The sequence below is a fragment of the Apteryx rowi genome, unplaced genomic scaffold (assembly GCF_003343035.1).
Source record: "Apteryx rowi isolate R43461 unplaced genomic scaffold, aptRow1 scaffold_47, whole genome shotgun sequence".
In the NCBI taxonomy this organism is placed as follows: Eukaryota; Metazoa; Chordata; class Aves; order Apterygiformes; family Apterygidae; genus Apteryx; species Apteryx rowi.
The window spans coordinates 3,706,257-3,721,875 of NW_020450727.1; the positions used below are offsets into that span (position 1 = coordinate 3,706,257).

A 15,619-nucleotide genomic window follows, 5' to 3' on the forward strand; every position below is an offset into this window, starting at 1 on the left:
AAGTTTTCTGAACAGTTTTGCAGATTCTAGAGTTTTGGAATTATGTCATTGGAAACCGAATGGTGGGAAACAGATCCTTGGATCTGACTGAGCTATGCTTAATCTACAATCTAGGGAGTAAAAGATATTTTGAGCCATTTTTACCCTTCCTCTCATGCAGGAAACTGATTTGACCCAAAGGACAATTTTATCAACAGAGGAGAGCTACTAGACAAGATGCCCTCACTATGCCAATTTTCATCTTGACGATACCATATATTGTTTGAAAAACAGAGCTCCCAATGCCTGGGGAATCCTTCTCTTGCTCTCCAGAAAAGCTCTCTGAAGTGTTTGCTCTAGCYGTTGATAAGAGCAGAAGTGTTGCGTGGTTACGTAGTCCCATGTGCCATGAGGTTAACCAACTGCATAGAATCTTGGATGCAGGAGAACTTACTTAGTTCTGCAGACTAGTAAACTTGCATCTGGTGTGTATGATGATGCTCTTGGAGTAAATAAAGCTTTCAAAGCYAGGAACAGCAGTGAGCAGTTCTCCCTCTATTATCTCCTCATGACTATAAATGCTTGTATAGGCCTTGAGATGCCCGCAGGTACCTAAAATAGAATAATAAGTAGTTGACATGAAAATGCCTTTATTGAAATCCAGCAAATTAATTTGGATTCCATTCCTCTGGTTATTAAATACTGTTTTTGCAAATTAGCTGCCTTTAAAAATCTGTAGCTCAACATGAGCTTCTTTTCACTCGTCCAAATAAAAAACCATGCTGGGCCAGATAGACTTGGGCTGGCACCTCTCCCAATTCCAGTCTCACTGAATCTAAATACAAAGCAACCTGGGAGTGAATCTAATTAAACAGGAGAAGCCTTTGTAGCATTTCACGTGCATGCATTTATGTTACCACTACTAAGGCTTCCATGGGTATCATCTGCAGGATGGGCAGCCACAGCTCTACTATTTATAATATCCCCCAGCAGTATAGGCCTGTGGACATGGTGATGGGGAGACATGAGGRAGGAGGTGAGAAGAGAGAAAAACCGTGTTAAATGGCACCACTGGGTCAACTGAAGGTTAAATAAAGGGTTTTTGTTAAACCAAGGTATTTATTTCTTGCTTATTGCTGCTGTTATTAGAAACCTACTTAGAACATTGTGCCAATATGTTGCTAGCAGCCAGATGGGTATTGATTTATGGGATACCATGGTTGTTGCCTTACACAGTGCTGGGCCTCCTCTGGCCAGGCTCACGATTAATGTTGTGTTGAAGTTTGCTGGCCTGACTGGTGCTTTGAGTCTGCTCAAGCACAGGTGCAAACTCATATCTTGGCTTGGGGTCAACCCAGACATGTTGAAAGAAGTAAGATGGAAAGAAAGAAGTTGTGAAGGAAGGAAATGCTAATGCAGAATCTGATTTGCAACATGGTCAATCCATGTGTCATCTTGCCAGAGAGTGTTCTCATGGGAGCGAGGGTAAGTGGCTGGGGGAGAGGTTTGGGATCAGTCCAGAGACTGTGTGCCTGGGCTCCAGTCACCCCATGGGGCTGGGCAGGAGCATCTGCAGAACTCAGGTTCAAAAAAGCATCTAGGTTTATAGTAAAATTGGTGGAAGGCAAGGGTTTCACTGGTCAGTTGAACCTGGGCGAAAGTGCTTCATAGGATCGGGACTGTGGAAATTACGTTATTAAGAAATTTGGACAGTGCCTTATTTTGAACATGTCTGTATTCAGGGGCATGTGTGTGCACCAAATGTATAAGGTGGGTAGGCATGCCAAGACTTGTGTATTCACGTGTATTAAAAATGGGAAATCTGGATATAGCAGCAGATATTTTGCAGGTATAAAGTAGATCTCTGACTAGATTCTACAAAGAAGCTCACACACTATACAGTGTAGAGAACAAATGGCTATGGACTGGCCATGAAGACACTCAGGTCACAAATTAGAAGATGGTTCCCAGTACAAGAGAGAGATGAAGCTACTGGAGCGAGTCCAGCAAAGGACTACTAAGATGATTAAGGGGCTAGAGCATCTCTCGTATGAAGAAAGACTGAGAGACTGTTAAGCCTGGAGAAAAGAAGACTGAGGGGGGAATCTTAACAATGCATTAAAATATCTGAAAAGAGGGTGTRAAGAGGATTGGGTTGGACTTTTCAGTGGTATTCCAGTGATAGGACAAGAGGCAATAAGCACAAACTGAAACACAAGAAGTTCTGTCTGAACGCAAGGAAAAACTTTTTAACTGTGAGGGTGACAGAGTACTGGGACAGGTTGCCAAGAGAGGTGATGGAGTCTCCATCCTTGGAGATATTCAGAAGCTGTCTGGATAGGGTCCTGGGCAACGTGTTCTAGGTGACACTGCTTGAGCAGGGAGGTTGACTAGATGATCTCCAGAGGTCCCTTCCAACCTCAACCATTCTGTGATTCTGTGAACCAGACCCCCGAGGTTCTTGTTGGGAGTCTTCCCAGATGCTGCCTGGTGAATCTCCGAAGAGGCCAATCAGCAGCATTAGTGCTACCAGATATAACTAAGTTCCTGCATCTGCAATTTCTGTTAGTAGATGGGAAGAGATTAAAGAAACTGAAGAGATTAAAACTGTTAGCTATGCCCATTGAATCATCTCTTACTAAGCGACTGCCTTCCTTACTGTTGTAGGGGACAGCTGATAGGATCCTTATTTCAGCTATTCACCGAAGAGAAAGTGTCTAGAAATAGTGTAGAAGTGGAGATGTGGTGGGAGGTGATTCCATCATATGATTCAACATGAGTTGGTTTATCACCATTTGAGAACTTACTGCTCCTCAGCTGAGTCCAGTTGAATGCAACATCTTGAATAGGTTTAGTTAGTGTCTTCTGGGAGGCTAAGGGAGGGGCAAGTGAACCTGTTTAATTTTGTGTTGGAACAGAGTTAACACAACCTCAGTTGAGAGAGAATAAAAGCTTGAACAGCCAGAAGTATATCATAGGTGTTTATCTGGTTTGTCCTTTGTTGTATATAGAAACCATAATCCTCAGGRTTCCTAGAACAACTTCTGCCAGGCAGTGCTTTTTAGGTGATACTGAATATTTCTCCATGGTCATGGTAGCTTTTGCATGTCAGAATCTCCTCACCTACACAAATGCATGTGTGTGTGTGCACACTGTGCAGAATATTCCTAGCAAATTCTTTTGAACAGAATATTAAGAGCAAAATCCAAATTCATGACTGTGTGGGCCCATCCCAAATCAAGTTGGGGGAAAATTAACATACTTTTCAATTTAGTCTGATTCAGTGATGAGGTCATGAGGACACTGGGTCCAGAGAATGTTCCATACCTGGACATGTTATTACTAGGCTCTTCTGTTTCCAAAATTATGCAAAGGCTTAAATATTCCTTGATTACTGATCCTTGAAACTAGCCTATTATAGACATTTGTTCCTTGGCATGTAAGTAGGCTTGTGTATTCACATATTTTATAAGTGGGAAATCTAGATGTGGTAATAGATACTGTGCATCTATAAAGTAGGCCTGTAAGTTAGTTTCTACAAAGAAAGAGTCATGCATAATTTTCGAGGTAGCAGTGATTTTTCTCTGGAGTATTGTCTGCTGTGTGGCTGGAGTGAGGGAATGCAGSCTTTACTGTTTCACTAGGTTACAGGGAAACAGGGTGGAGGGGGCCTAGAAAGAACCTGAAGTTCCTCGCCTATTTGTCAGCAGATGGCAGCAGTCAACAGCATACAACTGTTGGGCAGAATAAGCTGCAGTTTCTGCACACACAGCTGTAATGAGTATAACTCTACCTGGTTGGCTTTTGTATTGCAGCCTGCAGAAGCAGCTCATGCAGGTGCCGAAGCAGCTGGATCAGAAGCAGCAGCTGGAGCCGAAGCATCTAAAACTGAAGCTGATTCAGGATCTGCCTCAGTAAGGCACCATGAAGGAGTGCGGTTCCTTCTCTCTGTCACATCCCTTTGTGGTACATCAGACATGTGGGAGACTGGGCTGGAAAGAGAGACGTGCGAGTTCTTGGAAAAACACATCCCTGCCACTGCAGCAGTTTCAGTCCTTTTATTCAGAGGCCGGACTCGGCCCTTGTGTTTTATTGTGCACRTTGAAGCCAGGATCTGTTTGATGCTTAGGGAGAAGCTCTGCAGGAAGATCTAATGAAGAAACTGTCCCTTCACCCATATCCCAAAGCCAGCCCATAGGTGCTGTGTTAGGCTTATGCTGTCTGCTGGGTTCCTCTTTGCCTGCCGTTTACTTTATCTACCCTGTCCTCTGGGCTCTGCTGGCACCCTCTGAATCTCCAGGTTTCTTCTCTTTTTTTGAGAGAAAACTGCCACCCTTTTAGAAGGGCTGGAATAAGTTCCATCTTGTTGCTGCTTGGTTTCTCCAGGCTGTCACAGGTGACTTGTCTGTTCTACAGAAGCCCTATGAGAACTGCGTGGTGACAGCTGTGAATGGGAAATGCTGGGCAGTATGGTCCCAGGAAAACCCTTAAAATCTTCTCTGCTCTACTGCAGCCTAAAGCAAAGAAAGACACCAGTCACCAATCTAGYCTTTTCTCACTGCCACCTCTGCTGTCATTTGGGGTGTTTTGTCACTGACTAGTGTGCTGGGAAAACCCACTGACACCTTTAATGAGCTTGGGGTCCAGAATAGTCTTTAGTGTGGATCCTTCAGGGTGGGAGTAGGAGCTGCCATTTTGGAGTTTCCTTTCTCAGCTATGCTTTTTTCCTTCCCTGGCTGCTGCCCAATACCAGAGCTCTCTGCCTGCTGTTGTTGTGGAAACTTTCCCTGCTACTGTCAATGGCACCGYGGAAGGAGGTGCTTCCTCTGAAAGAGCTGACATGCCCCCAGGGTTTCTTTTCAAGGTGAGTGTGTGCTGGTGGGGCCAGTGATCCTTCCCTGTAACGAATTAACYGTTTTTGCTCAGCACAGTCATGGGGGCCACATTGAAGGGGCGAAAGGAAGTTGAAGGAGAGGTGTACCATCCTCAGCAACATGCCCCTAGCTTTATTCAGTTCCGGATGTTTCAAAGGACAGTGTAAAAGCATCGTAATATAAATGTCTAGCTGTGATGTAAAACACAGCCCTTCCTCTCTTCTGCAGCTATTTCTGATCTCCAGAGTGGTGGTATCAGTCACAGACTCTGGGTGGTAGATGGGAAGTTGGGCTTCGAACTGGAAAGGTTAAGCTCTTTGACGCAAGTAGCAAATGAAACTTTGCCAGCAGGAATACATGAGTAGCTGGAAACACCAGTAAGGACAGGATTTCATGTTGGGGGGGATTAGAAAGTCAGGATGAAAAGGGAAAAATATAAGATTAAACAGGGAAGCGTGGTGGTGATTCTGAATATGCAGTAGACCACTTGCAACTTGTTTTGAAGATGTGGAGGAAGAAGTGATTCTGAGTGAGGGTAAGCCACAAATTTAACATGAGTTATGAAATATGACAGCAAGACAATAAAGAGTCATTGTGTCCTGGAAATGGGAGATGACAGTCTTATTTTCAGTTTGTTTAAACTGCTGTAGGAATGCTTTTATTCTGTTTCAGTTATGTCCACGCATCGCTTTTTCAGGGAGATGCTRCCAAAAGTAAAAGAGTGGGCAAAACTATGGGGAACAATAGGAGGCTGAGCACACTCAGTTTGGTTACAGGCAGCATTATAGACTGTAGATCTTAAAGTGGAGAGCTGTGGTTTGAAGTAGAAAAGCTGTAACATAGATGTTGATACAAATTAGGCTGAATACCAAAAAGAAAACATGGCAGGATATGATCACTTGAGGAATCTTCCCCCAGGAGATTCCTTTGATGTGAGACCTTTGAAACAAGACTGCAGAGAACAGTCCTTTCCAAACTGATACTCTTACTTAATGTTTCCTCTCCCTGCTTGCTGTGACTGGGCTGGGAGGCTATAATCCCTAATACTCTTGCAGTCCAGCTGCAAAAACAATACAGGGCAGCTTTTGGGTAAATACAGGCTTTCCACCCCATGAGGTTTTAGGCCCATAGCATGGGAACTCAACCCATCGGAGGAAGGACCTTGGAGGGTAGATAAGAAGTTGAATGAGAGAGTCACCAGGATGCCCTTGTGGCAAAGGCTAACTGCATACTGGGCTGTATTAACAAGCGTGTAGCCATTAATTCGAGGGAAGTGATTATTCCCCTCTAAAATGGCATTTGTGATCTAAGCTTGCCCTGCCTTGAGCAGCAGGTTGGATCAGAGGACCTCCAAGGTGCCTTCCAACCTGAATTATCCTGTGAATCAAGTAAGTGCAGAGCTGTGTTGCACATTATAGACCTGGGGRGGAGAGGGCTGGCCTTACTGGAGCGCTCCTCTCCTTTTCTCCTAGGTCCAGGCCATGCATGATTACACAGCCACCGACAGTGATGAGCTGCAGCTGAAGGCTGGGGATGTTGTGCTTGTGATTCCATTTGAGAACCCGGAGGACCAGGTGAGTGGGAGACACCTGGGCCGAGGTGAGCTGGGGGAGGGGGATTTCCAGAGCTGCTTCTTCCTCCACTAACAGTCTGCTGGCTGGGTGCAGAGCCATCAGTTTGTGGCTGGGAGCTGGCTGGAGAGGCGGGTTGTCCTTGAGCTTGGGGTTGGCTTCCTGCAACAACGGAGCACTCTGCTTGTGACTGGAAAATGGAGACATTATCTTGTGTAAGCATTGAATTAGCCAGGGCTTCCTGTCCTTATCACGGCATTTGAGCCAAGTTAATGGTTTCACTGATCAGGGAGCCCAGCAGAGTCYCTACTCAGCCTCCTTGGCACTCCTAAACTTGATGAACATCCTCTGCGACCACTGCAGTGTGGACTGTGGCATTGGTAGGAGTGACCCCCCTTTGATGTGATGTTTTCTCCCCCTTTGAGAAATGCTGGAGCTCTAAGAAAGCAGCTTGCCSTGGGCGTTGTCTTACACTTGGTGTAGCAGTGTCTATTTCCAAAAGAGAGTGTTGGGCCAGGAGATGGCAGCAGAACCAAAGGCTGGAGGAGGATGCTCAGCTCCAAAGAACCATCTCCCTTTCCAGCTCTAACCTGAATTTATCTGGCAATGATTTTCTTTAATCTGAGCTCTTTGTAAAAGCCTTGAGTAAATCCTCCCTACTTGCTGTGTTTGAGGGCTTCCAGCTGATAGATGCTGCAGCAATTTCATTGTTTTAGCTGAGGGAGGTGGTAGTTTTGTAAAAATTCAGGCTCAAGTCCCCAGGCTTTTGTTTGGAAAAGGAAAGAAATTCTCCAAATTGATTCAGAAGACACTAGATCTGTGGGCTTGGCTGAGCCCAGACGAGATCTGGTTTCTGAAAGGGGTAAAGGGAAGGTGATGTAGTTCACTGACCACAGAAGATGTGGATCTTCTTTGTGGCTTAACTGTTGACTTTGTGAATTATGTTGCTGCTGCTTGTGAAATGGGAGCTGTAATGTGCTGACTACTCCCATGGAGCTAGATGCTCTAGGGGGAAGGGTTGTATGGGGTAGAAGCAGTGATTCCTTCTAGATGCAGGACTCTTCACTGAGTGGGACTGCCCTGGCCAAGAATTTGTGAGCGCTTCCTTCACAGAAATCTTCCTGGATGGGAAATGAGTGGGAGCTCCCCTAGTTCCAGTGGTAGGAGATAGCATTTATTGAGCAGAATTTTTTCAATGCCCTATGTTTGCACTCTAGCTGGATGTGGGTGCAACAGCCATGAACTCGAGACTCTCCAAGCTGCAGAGGGTGAGCTCTGAGTGTTGCTAACACGATGCTGTAGCTGTACAGAAGCCCTCTAACCCTCCTACAGTGTATCCTGTGCTCCAGCTCATTTCCCTAACCCTGACCATATTCAGCCGGAAAATGTTGGCTGTTAACAGGTGCATGAACTGTGCACGTGAGTGGAGGAAGCTTAGGGTAATAGACTGTGACCATGTCTCCGTCTTGCAGCTTAGGTGCCGGTTTGTGGGTGCATCAGCGAGGCCTAGATTCATCTCTCTTGTTGGGAGGAGTTGAGGGCAGCAATGCTTCTAACTTGATGCTTCAAGTGAGGCCGTTCAAGATTGGCAAGGGTGAATCTGGGTCCTGGTCTCTAATTCCTAGAGCTGAGGAGGACCTTTGTAGCTGGATGTTGCAGGAGGGATGCATGCTCTATCGCACAGATTCTACATGTAGATAGATGATCTCCTGCACTTGCTGTGCTGTGAGCTGGAAGCTCCCTTTCAGACACTTGGGCCCCATGTCCTCCACCCAGTTGTTTGTCTTCCTGATTGATGGTGTGTCAGTCCTACCACAGCCCCTGCAGTTGTCTGCTGCAGATGGGCTCCCGTTTCACACCATTCCCATGATGTCCCCTGAATGCTCAAATCTCAGGCAGCAGCAAGGGCTAACTCAGCCTGCAGGCACCCAGCACTGCCTGCATGAGCAGGGAACTCAGACTGCAGTGGCTGATCTGAGCTGCTGCCCCATCAAATGCGCAGAAAACAGGACAAGAGGACAGAAGCTGTAAAATGGCAATGAGAAGCYATACATGCCTCATGGATTATCCCCTAACGAGGGCTGCATTGCTCCGAATGCTGTGCAGGCATGTTTTTCAAGAACATGTTTGAAGTGAGGCATTTCTTGGCCTTGGGTAAATTCACAGATAACTCCTGCCAGCTCCAGGAAAGGAGAAGTGTCAGAGCAATTGTGTGAATTGCACACATGCATGTCCCATTTCCCACAGCTTAGAGCATCTGGTTGTCTGAGCATTTCTGTCCTGGCAAGTTATGTAGCTGAATGTGATGACATATCTCTAAATGAGCCTAATGCATGCTTTGCCCAGAGGGGTGGATGCAGAGCAAGCTGCAATGTTTGGAGGCAGTGATCCTCCATGTAGCTCTGTGTTGCAAGGTACCTTGTGCTGCAATGTTAACCCATAGGTTGCCCCACTGCAAATGACTCACATGAGTGGGCACTTTTGCATGCTAATGGGATGCTTCCTTGGTGGCAGCTCCAAGGTACACAGAGAATAGAGAAGATGCACACCTGAGCTAGAAACAGTGCAGCCTTCCCACCTTGAGTATCTTTTGTCCCTCATGTGCTTCAGATGGAGCAGAAATGCCAGTGCTGAACAAACTGCAGAGARCAGGGAGAGGGTGGGAAGTCTGACTCTCCTCTGAGGCAGGTTCTACCAGGCAGGACTCTGTTCGCCTCAGTGAAAATTCATTGTGATTTATAGATCCGTAGGTTTGGTGGCTAGGGAGGACCTTGTGAGAGACCTTGAGTCTGACATTGTGCGTAACACAGACCGACAGACTGTAGTTTGCCTACTACATCCTGCGTCAAGCCAAACAGCGTACAGGGTTTTGGGGAGATTGGGGAGCTGAGGAGCCCAACCTTTCTCATAGACAGGTTTTTAGCATTGCAAGCAAGACTCATTTTGCCTCTTTCAGCTGTCTAAAATCTAGTCATCCAGATGCCCTGACTGGAGCAGGGAATGAGCACTTCCAGGAAATGATTCACCCATTTCAAAGAACCATGCCCAAGATGAAAGGGATGAATTGCACTGTGGAGTTGCCCATCTGTTTTCTGACTATGGAGAATGTTAGACTCTCACAGTTTAGTTAGTGATAGGTAGGGTAGGCGATTCCCATGCCATAGCTCCAGGGACTTTCTTTAGCAGAATTTCTCCTGCTTCAGCGGGTATAAATTATGACATGTGTCTTGCTAATTATTTGCAATATTTTACTGTCTCCAGACACTCTGCATCAGATAGAAGTTTCAGTACTGACTCCTATGGGATTTGGCCTTCTCCCTGTTTAAAAGTGAAATGAAATCTCTAGAGGCTCCCCCACCCCATCCTTCCTGGATCATCTCCAAGCCAACTATAAGCATGGCTTTGATATGCCTTGACATCTCCTTGGCCTGCACTCCCTAAGAAAAATCCCTGTTCTCATCTGTCCCTCAGTATCTGATCTCTTTCTTCTCTTCCCAGGATGAAGGATGGCTGATGGGCGTGAAGGAGTCTGACTGGATCCAGCATAAGGAACTTGACCAATGCCGAGGGGTTTTCCCAGAGAATTTCACAGAGCGGGTGCAGTGAAAGCCTGAGCCCACCAGCCGCGTTTTCTGCTGGAAAAGAGCAAGTTTTATGGTAGATGTTTGAAAAAGAACAGCAAAATGAAAAKAAGAGAATTTTAAAGGAACAGAAGCCTAAAAAAGTGTCAAAGGGTGTGTTCTTCTCAAAGGGCAAGGTTTTAGAAGTAAATTGAAATTCAAAGCGTTATTAAAATATATACATATTAATAATAASAATAAGGCAAGTCAAATACCCTCTTCCACCTTTGATTTAACAGCATTTGAATTCAGAGGACTGATACAGAAGCAACTCAGTGTGGTTCTGTAAATACTGCATTGCCTAAATTGGTGAGAAGTCAGTCTGATCCCTGGAAAGGCAATATTTGTCTAATGACTTGAAAGTAGAAGCTCTATTTGCTCTTGGGTGGGTTCATCTGTTTTGTCTTGAAGGTGGCTTGCATGGCAACCATAAAAATTCAGCCTTCCCCATGTGTTCAATTTACAGTAGGCCAAAATATCTGTTATGCTGTTGAAAAGAAATATTTAGTGTATAGTGTTCACCAATACAATGTATGTGTGTGTGGGTGCGTGTGTGTGTGTTTTATTTTCTTTCTTTAAAACAATGTTACACAAACTGTGATTTTATACATTTAAAGATAAAAGAAGCTATGTGGGAAGGGCATGGAGGAGATGAAATACCTGAAGCTATGCTAAGTCCAGAGTTTTTCCAAATGCAGAAACTGAAAATTTCAAACTAGTGTTGGCCTGTGAAATGCTAAGAGGAACTGACAAATTGAAGAGGAGAAACAAGACAAAACAAGTAGATGCTGAAGCTTCAGATGGTTCTGAAATTTAGGAGAGGGAATCCCCTGCCCCCAAACCCTATAAACAGATTCAGAAAAGCTTAGATTCATGTAGACGGAGGATAGCGATCAAATCTGGCTGTTAGACAGTGTGCTTTTAAGGAAAGAGWTAATGGAAGAAATTTTTTTTTCCAAAAGGCTGTGTTAGAAAAAACACTGAGAAAAAACAATCTGCTTTCTGTGTTTTTAATTGGAATTGTTATTTGTGCAATTGTATTTCTTATTTTCCTTTGAAGAATTCTTTAAGTGAAGTTATCATTAGATGAGATTTCTCCAGTGTTGTGCTGGTGATCAAGTTAACCTCCAAGAAAACTGGACTCTTAAAATACTCATTTGAAATGACTGCATGACTTCATGGTATTTTTTAATGCATTAGAAGTGGAAGGCAAGAATATCAAAGTGTCAGTGTCAGGAAGACACTCCACAGTCTAATACTGATGCTGAGAATTTTCCTAGACCTTTCCTTTGCTCCTGTTTGTTTTTGAGTTTTGGKKTTTTTTTAGTTTAAACAAGCAGATATTTCAAAGTGCATATTACACTTGTTAAAATAAGCTGGTTCTGACCCTCCAAGACTCTGACGTCCCACAAAGGTACTTTAAACTTTACTTGAATACTGATGCAGCTGGCAAGCAGGTCAGGCTATTATCATTTTTTATGGCTTTTTTATCCCAATGATCTTTTTGCCTTGAAGGGATTTTTAACAATGAGGTTACCTCCTGCTGCAGAGGGACAGGATCACTCTATGAAATACTCTTCCTAACTGTTAGGAGCTGGCTTTTGTCAAAGATGCAGAGAATGCTGACACACACTACTGAAAATCCCACCTTTTCTGATCTGTTTTCATTACTTGTAGGACAACAGAAAAAAAAACATTGTAGGGCAATAGTAGACTTTTTTTTTTAAATTTTCGTTCAAAGGGAAGTGTCAGATTTTGATCCAAAGCTATATTCTTGTAAATGCAAGGATTGCTGGAGTTCCTCTTGCTTTCAACTTGGGAAATGATCTGTAGTAGGTATTTACAGCAATATAACAGGTATCAAAATCTGTCCAGTATGCCCAAATTCCACCCACCCCCCTTATTTTTTTAAATAGACTTGCAGGAATTTATAGTTTACACCACTGTYACAAAGCCAGATAGTATTTAGGAGTAATTGCTCACAATACAGAAGGACTGGACTCCAAAGTTTATAGTATGGTGAGCCATTGCTTTCAAATACTGCCTTGTTTAATTTTTTTTTTTTTTTGACAAGGTTGTCTTTATTATTGCTCTTTCTTTCCAAAATATCTATTTTTATGCATTTGTGACCCCCATTACTCCTTTAAAGAATAATCTTAGAAAAAATATACATTTAAATATACATAGAAATATATATATATTAAAAAGCGGGTTGATCTAATTARCATAATGCTCTCAGCTTAAAATGTTTATTTTTATGCAAAATCTGTGGATTATTGTTTTTTTAAAAAAAGACAAGATTCTAAGTACCAGAGCTGTGATTTTTGTCTTGCAAGTAATTGTTCTAGAGCATTTAGAAAGCTGTGCTGATTTCTAATTTATTGTGGGTTTTTTGCTGTTGTTGTTGTTGTCTTCTGCTGTGTTTGAACCAGATGACTATCCCAAAAGAAATCCTTATAAGGCCTTTTCATTTTATTGAGCTTGCAAAACAGCTATCCAGTACTGTATTGTCCCTGCAGRTGTGGTAACATTCTGCACAAAAGGGATGTTGTTTTCAGGTCACATGAATGATGCTCAAATATTACTAGTGTGAGGGATATTGCACCTCTCCTCATTTGCTCATGCCCATCCCACAAAAACGCTTGCTTGGAGCAGGTAGGATGGGTTACCTAGATCTCGCATTGCTTGCAAATAAGTGGTTGCAAGTGTATCTCAGATTCTGAAAGTGCAGGACTGGCCTCAGAGTTTATAAATTGCCTTATATGAGAGTAAGATGGCTCAGCTGGAAGCTTGTAGGTGATGATGTTTATTTGGAGCCAGGAGATCTGTCGTCTCCTGGGCCATGGTCAGACCGTTGTAAACAGGCACAACTCCTCTGATTTTCAGTATTTTTACATCAGCTAAATATCTTGACTCTGGTTGATATTACYTGGTGAAACAAACTTCCCATTTACTTTGGCTTAGGATTGATTCATATAGACAGAGGGACAGTAAACTTTCAAGTAGGCTGTGCCCACAGTGTTTTTTCAGTTTGCGGGCTAAACTGAAAAATCTGGAGGAAAAAAAGTTGTAAGGGTGACCTGAAATTGTAAGGGTGACCCGAAACAATTTTTTTCTCATTTTTTTTAGGGGAAATGAAAAAGGGAAAAATCAAAACATAAAAAAATAGGTTCAATCAAAAATGAAACATTTCATTTTTACAGTTGCTTTTTCACTTTTTTAAAAACATTATGACTTTAAGAATACTTGGGCTATAAAAAGTTGTTTTGAAGCAAAAATGTGAAACCTTTTGTTTTGAAAATGCTGAAAGAAAATGTTTTAATTTTAATAGTGGTTTTGCCTTTTTTTTTTTTTTCTTCTTTAATGTGACAGATAGTTTCAGTTAACCCAAAACTGCATTTTTTGGTGAATACATTTTATATTTAAGAGAACCCAAAGAAGCCTGTTGCCCAGTTGTGCTCCACTGAGTGTTACACTGCACATCTCAAGGATTGCAGGGTATCTGGCCCAGCAAAGCTGGCATTTGTCCATCTAATAATCTCCTGTTTGATTGTTTTACTGGGTGAWCCGTAAAAGCATTTGTCAGCCCGTGCCCTTGACTGGTTTTGTAGCCTGGCTTAGAAAGACATTCTTGCTCTATCAGTCTCAGTTTGGTCATAGATTTATGACCATGAATTTATGACAATTCTCCAGTTTGAGCCTAATCCTGTTGTTCAGTGGGAATTATCATTTGCCCTATTGATAAGAAGGAAATAAGGCGTTGTTCTTTCTCCCTTTTTCTCTCTATCTTAACAATGTCAGTAATACATCTTTATTACATAGAATTAGGGGAAGAGGTCCCAGCTTAAAGATGAGGGCATTGTTCCAGGTGGGACTCCTGCCTGCTCTGTGTTGCTTTGTACGGGCATTCCTCAACCATCTGCTTTTACGACCTTTGCTCTTGGCTGTGAAGGTCATGTAGCAAAAAGGATTGTGCACGCTTCATTGCAGGTGTTCAGACTGTGGCAAACAGCTCGCAAAGTTGGACTAGCTCCTTGAAGCCACTGGCTCCAGTTTTCCAGTTCACAAATGCAGTACCCTTTCCTATCCTTCTCCCTAAAGAGTGTAGCCAAGGCAAAGACCCCCAAGTCGGGGGGGGGGGGGTCTCTCTTTTATGACCTGGAGCAGCAGGTTGTAAGGGCTCCGTACTTCACCCAAAATCGGGGTATCTGCTTTGTTTAGCTTCGCAGCAGCCTCTTGAAGGGAAAGGCCCAAGTTTAAGTAGATGCTGTGGGAGGATGGAAGGATGGTAAATTACCTTTTTCATTTTAGGATGATACCTTGATCGCCCCATCTCTTGATTCAAGGGAGATCCAGAACCTCTTTATTTAGGACTGACAATAAAATATGAGCGATCAAGATGTACATGGCCAGTAATGTAGGCATCCCTGTTCTGTGCAGAGCATCTTTCCTGCTCTGTGCCAGAGGGATTGAGTGCTCTTGGCCTCTATCATGGATGTTTTGGGCACTGTGCAGTCCATTCCCCCAAATGATGAATGTCCTCTGATGCTAGAGGAAGCAGAGGCATCTCAGCCCTTTCTAGGAAAAGCTAACCATCCCCCAGAGGCAGGGCCTGTGTACTTCTATCACAGTGCCCTTTCTCTAGGACCTAGTTTGTCACCGCCCTCTCCTGTCAGAGTGCAGCTTCCCTGATCTCCTCTGAGCAGATCGTTGGGCCATTCTGCACTATCCTGTACAGTGTGGTGAGGACTGGATCCAGTGTGTGTGTCCACAGCTGTCCTCAGAGCAAGGGCAGGTCTTCAGCATCACTTTGGTTCCTGTCATTTTAACTGCAGTTGTACAATATAAAGAAGCAGGTGCTCTAAGTGCCGTATAAGTCAGTGAGGCTTTTGCACATGTACTTTCTTGAATGGTGCCTGCTGGCCATAACAAGCATTGGCCCCTCCTTTATCACTACTTTTGTTGAATCTGGAAGAATTTTACCTGCTCTTGTAGCACGCAAAAGGAAGGTCACTCCTTTTGTGTGCTACAAATGACCCATCTTCAGAAGTGACCAGACATTGGAAAATGGGAGTGGATAAAAGATGGGAAGTTGCTTCAAGGCTTCTAGATCATAGGGTAGAAACTGAGCTGAGTCAAAAGCTCCAAAGGTGGGAGGATCCCTGCTAGTGTAGAAGCGCAAATGGTCAGGCTGTTAYGTCCCTTAAGCCCTGTCTGTGCAGGGAAGTAAATACAATATTGCTTAGTTGAGGCAAGAAAGAACAGTATGACACTGAGGCCTTGCGCCCACAAGGGGCTAGAGATTGTGTTTCAGTGTAGCACTTAGATTTTCATCCATTCCCTGGATGGTCTGGGTCAGTAGTGGGCCCAGTGCTGCATTCCCTTAACTTCCTTTGTTGCTCCACTTTTTGGCTCCTGTGGCATTTGTGGCCTGCTTTGGGGATGCAGGAGCAGGCTCCTATATCTCTTGCCCCATGTTCTCTAGCCTGAGCTGAGGGGAGCTAAGATCTTCCAGTTAAGCTCACAGGAGCATCTTCTACTCCCTTTATGTGGCTGTTGACCCCACTCAGAGTCT

At 43.9% G+C, this 15,619-nt stretch overlaps 1 protein-coding gene across 5 annotated transcripts in view; it reads left to right on the forward strand.

Annotated features, from left to right (window-relative positions):
- The window catches only part of BIN1 (bridging integrator 1), a 104,786-nt gene extending 91,445 nt beyond the window's left edge, over positions 1–13,341 (forward strand). For all 5 annotated transcript variants that reach the window (XM_026078114.1, XM_026078115.1, XM_026078116.1 and 2 more), the window contains 4 exons: positions 3,795–3,893; positions 4,733–4,843; positions 6,326–6,427; positions 9,923–13,341. In XM_026078114.1, coding sequence (XP_025933899.1) covers positions 3,795–3,893; positions 4,733–4,843; positions 6,326–6,427; positions 9,923–10,030 — 420 coding nt within the window. In that variant the 3' untranslated portion in view covers positions 10,031–13,341. The remainder of the gene's footprint in view (positions 1–3,794; positions 3,894–4,732; positions 4,844–6,325; positions 6,428–9,922) is intronic.
- The last annotated feature ends 2,278 nt before the right edge of the window (positions 13,342–15,619 follow it).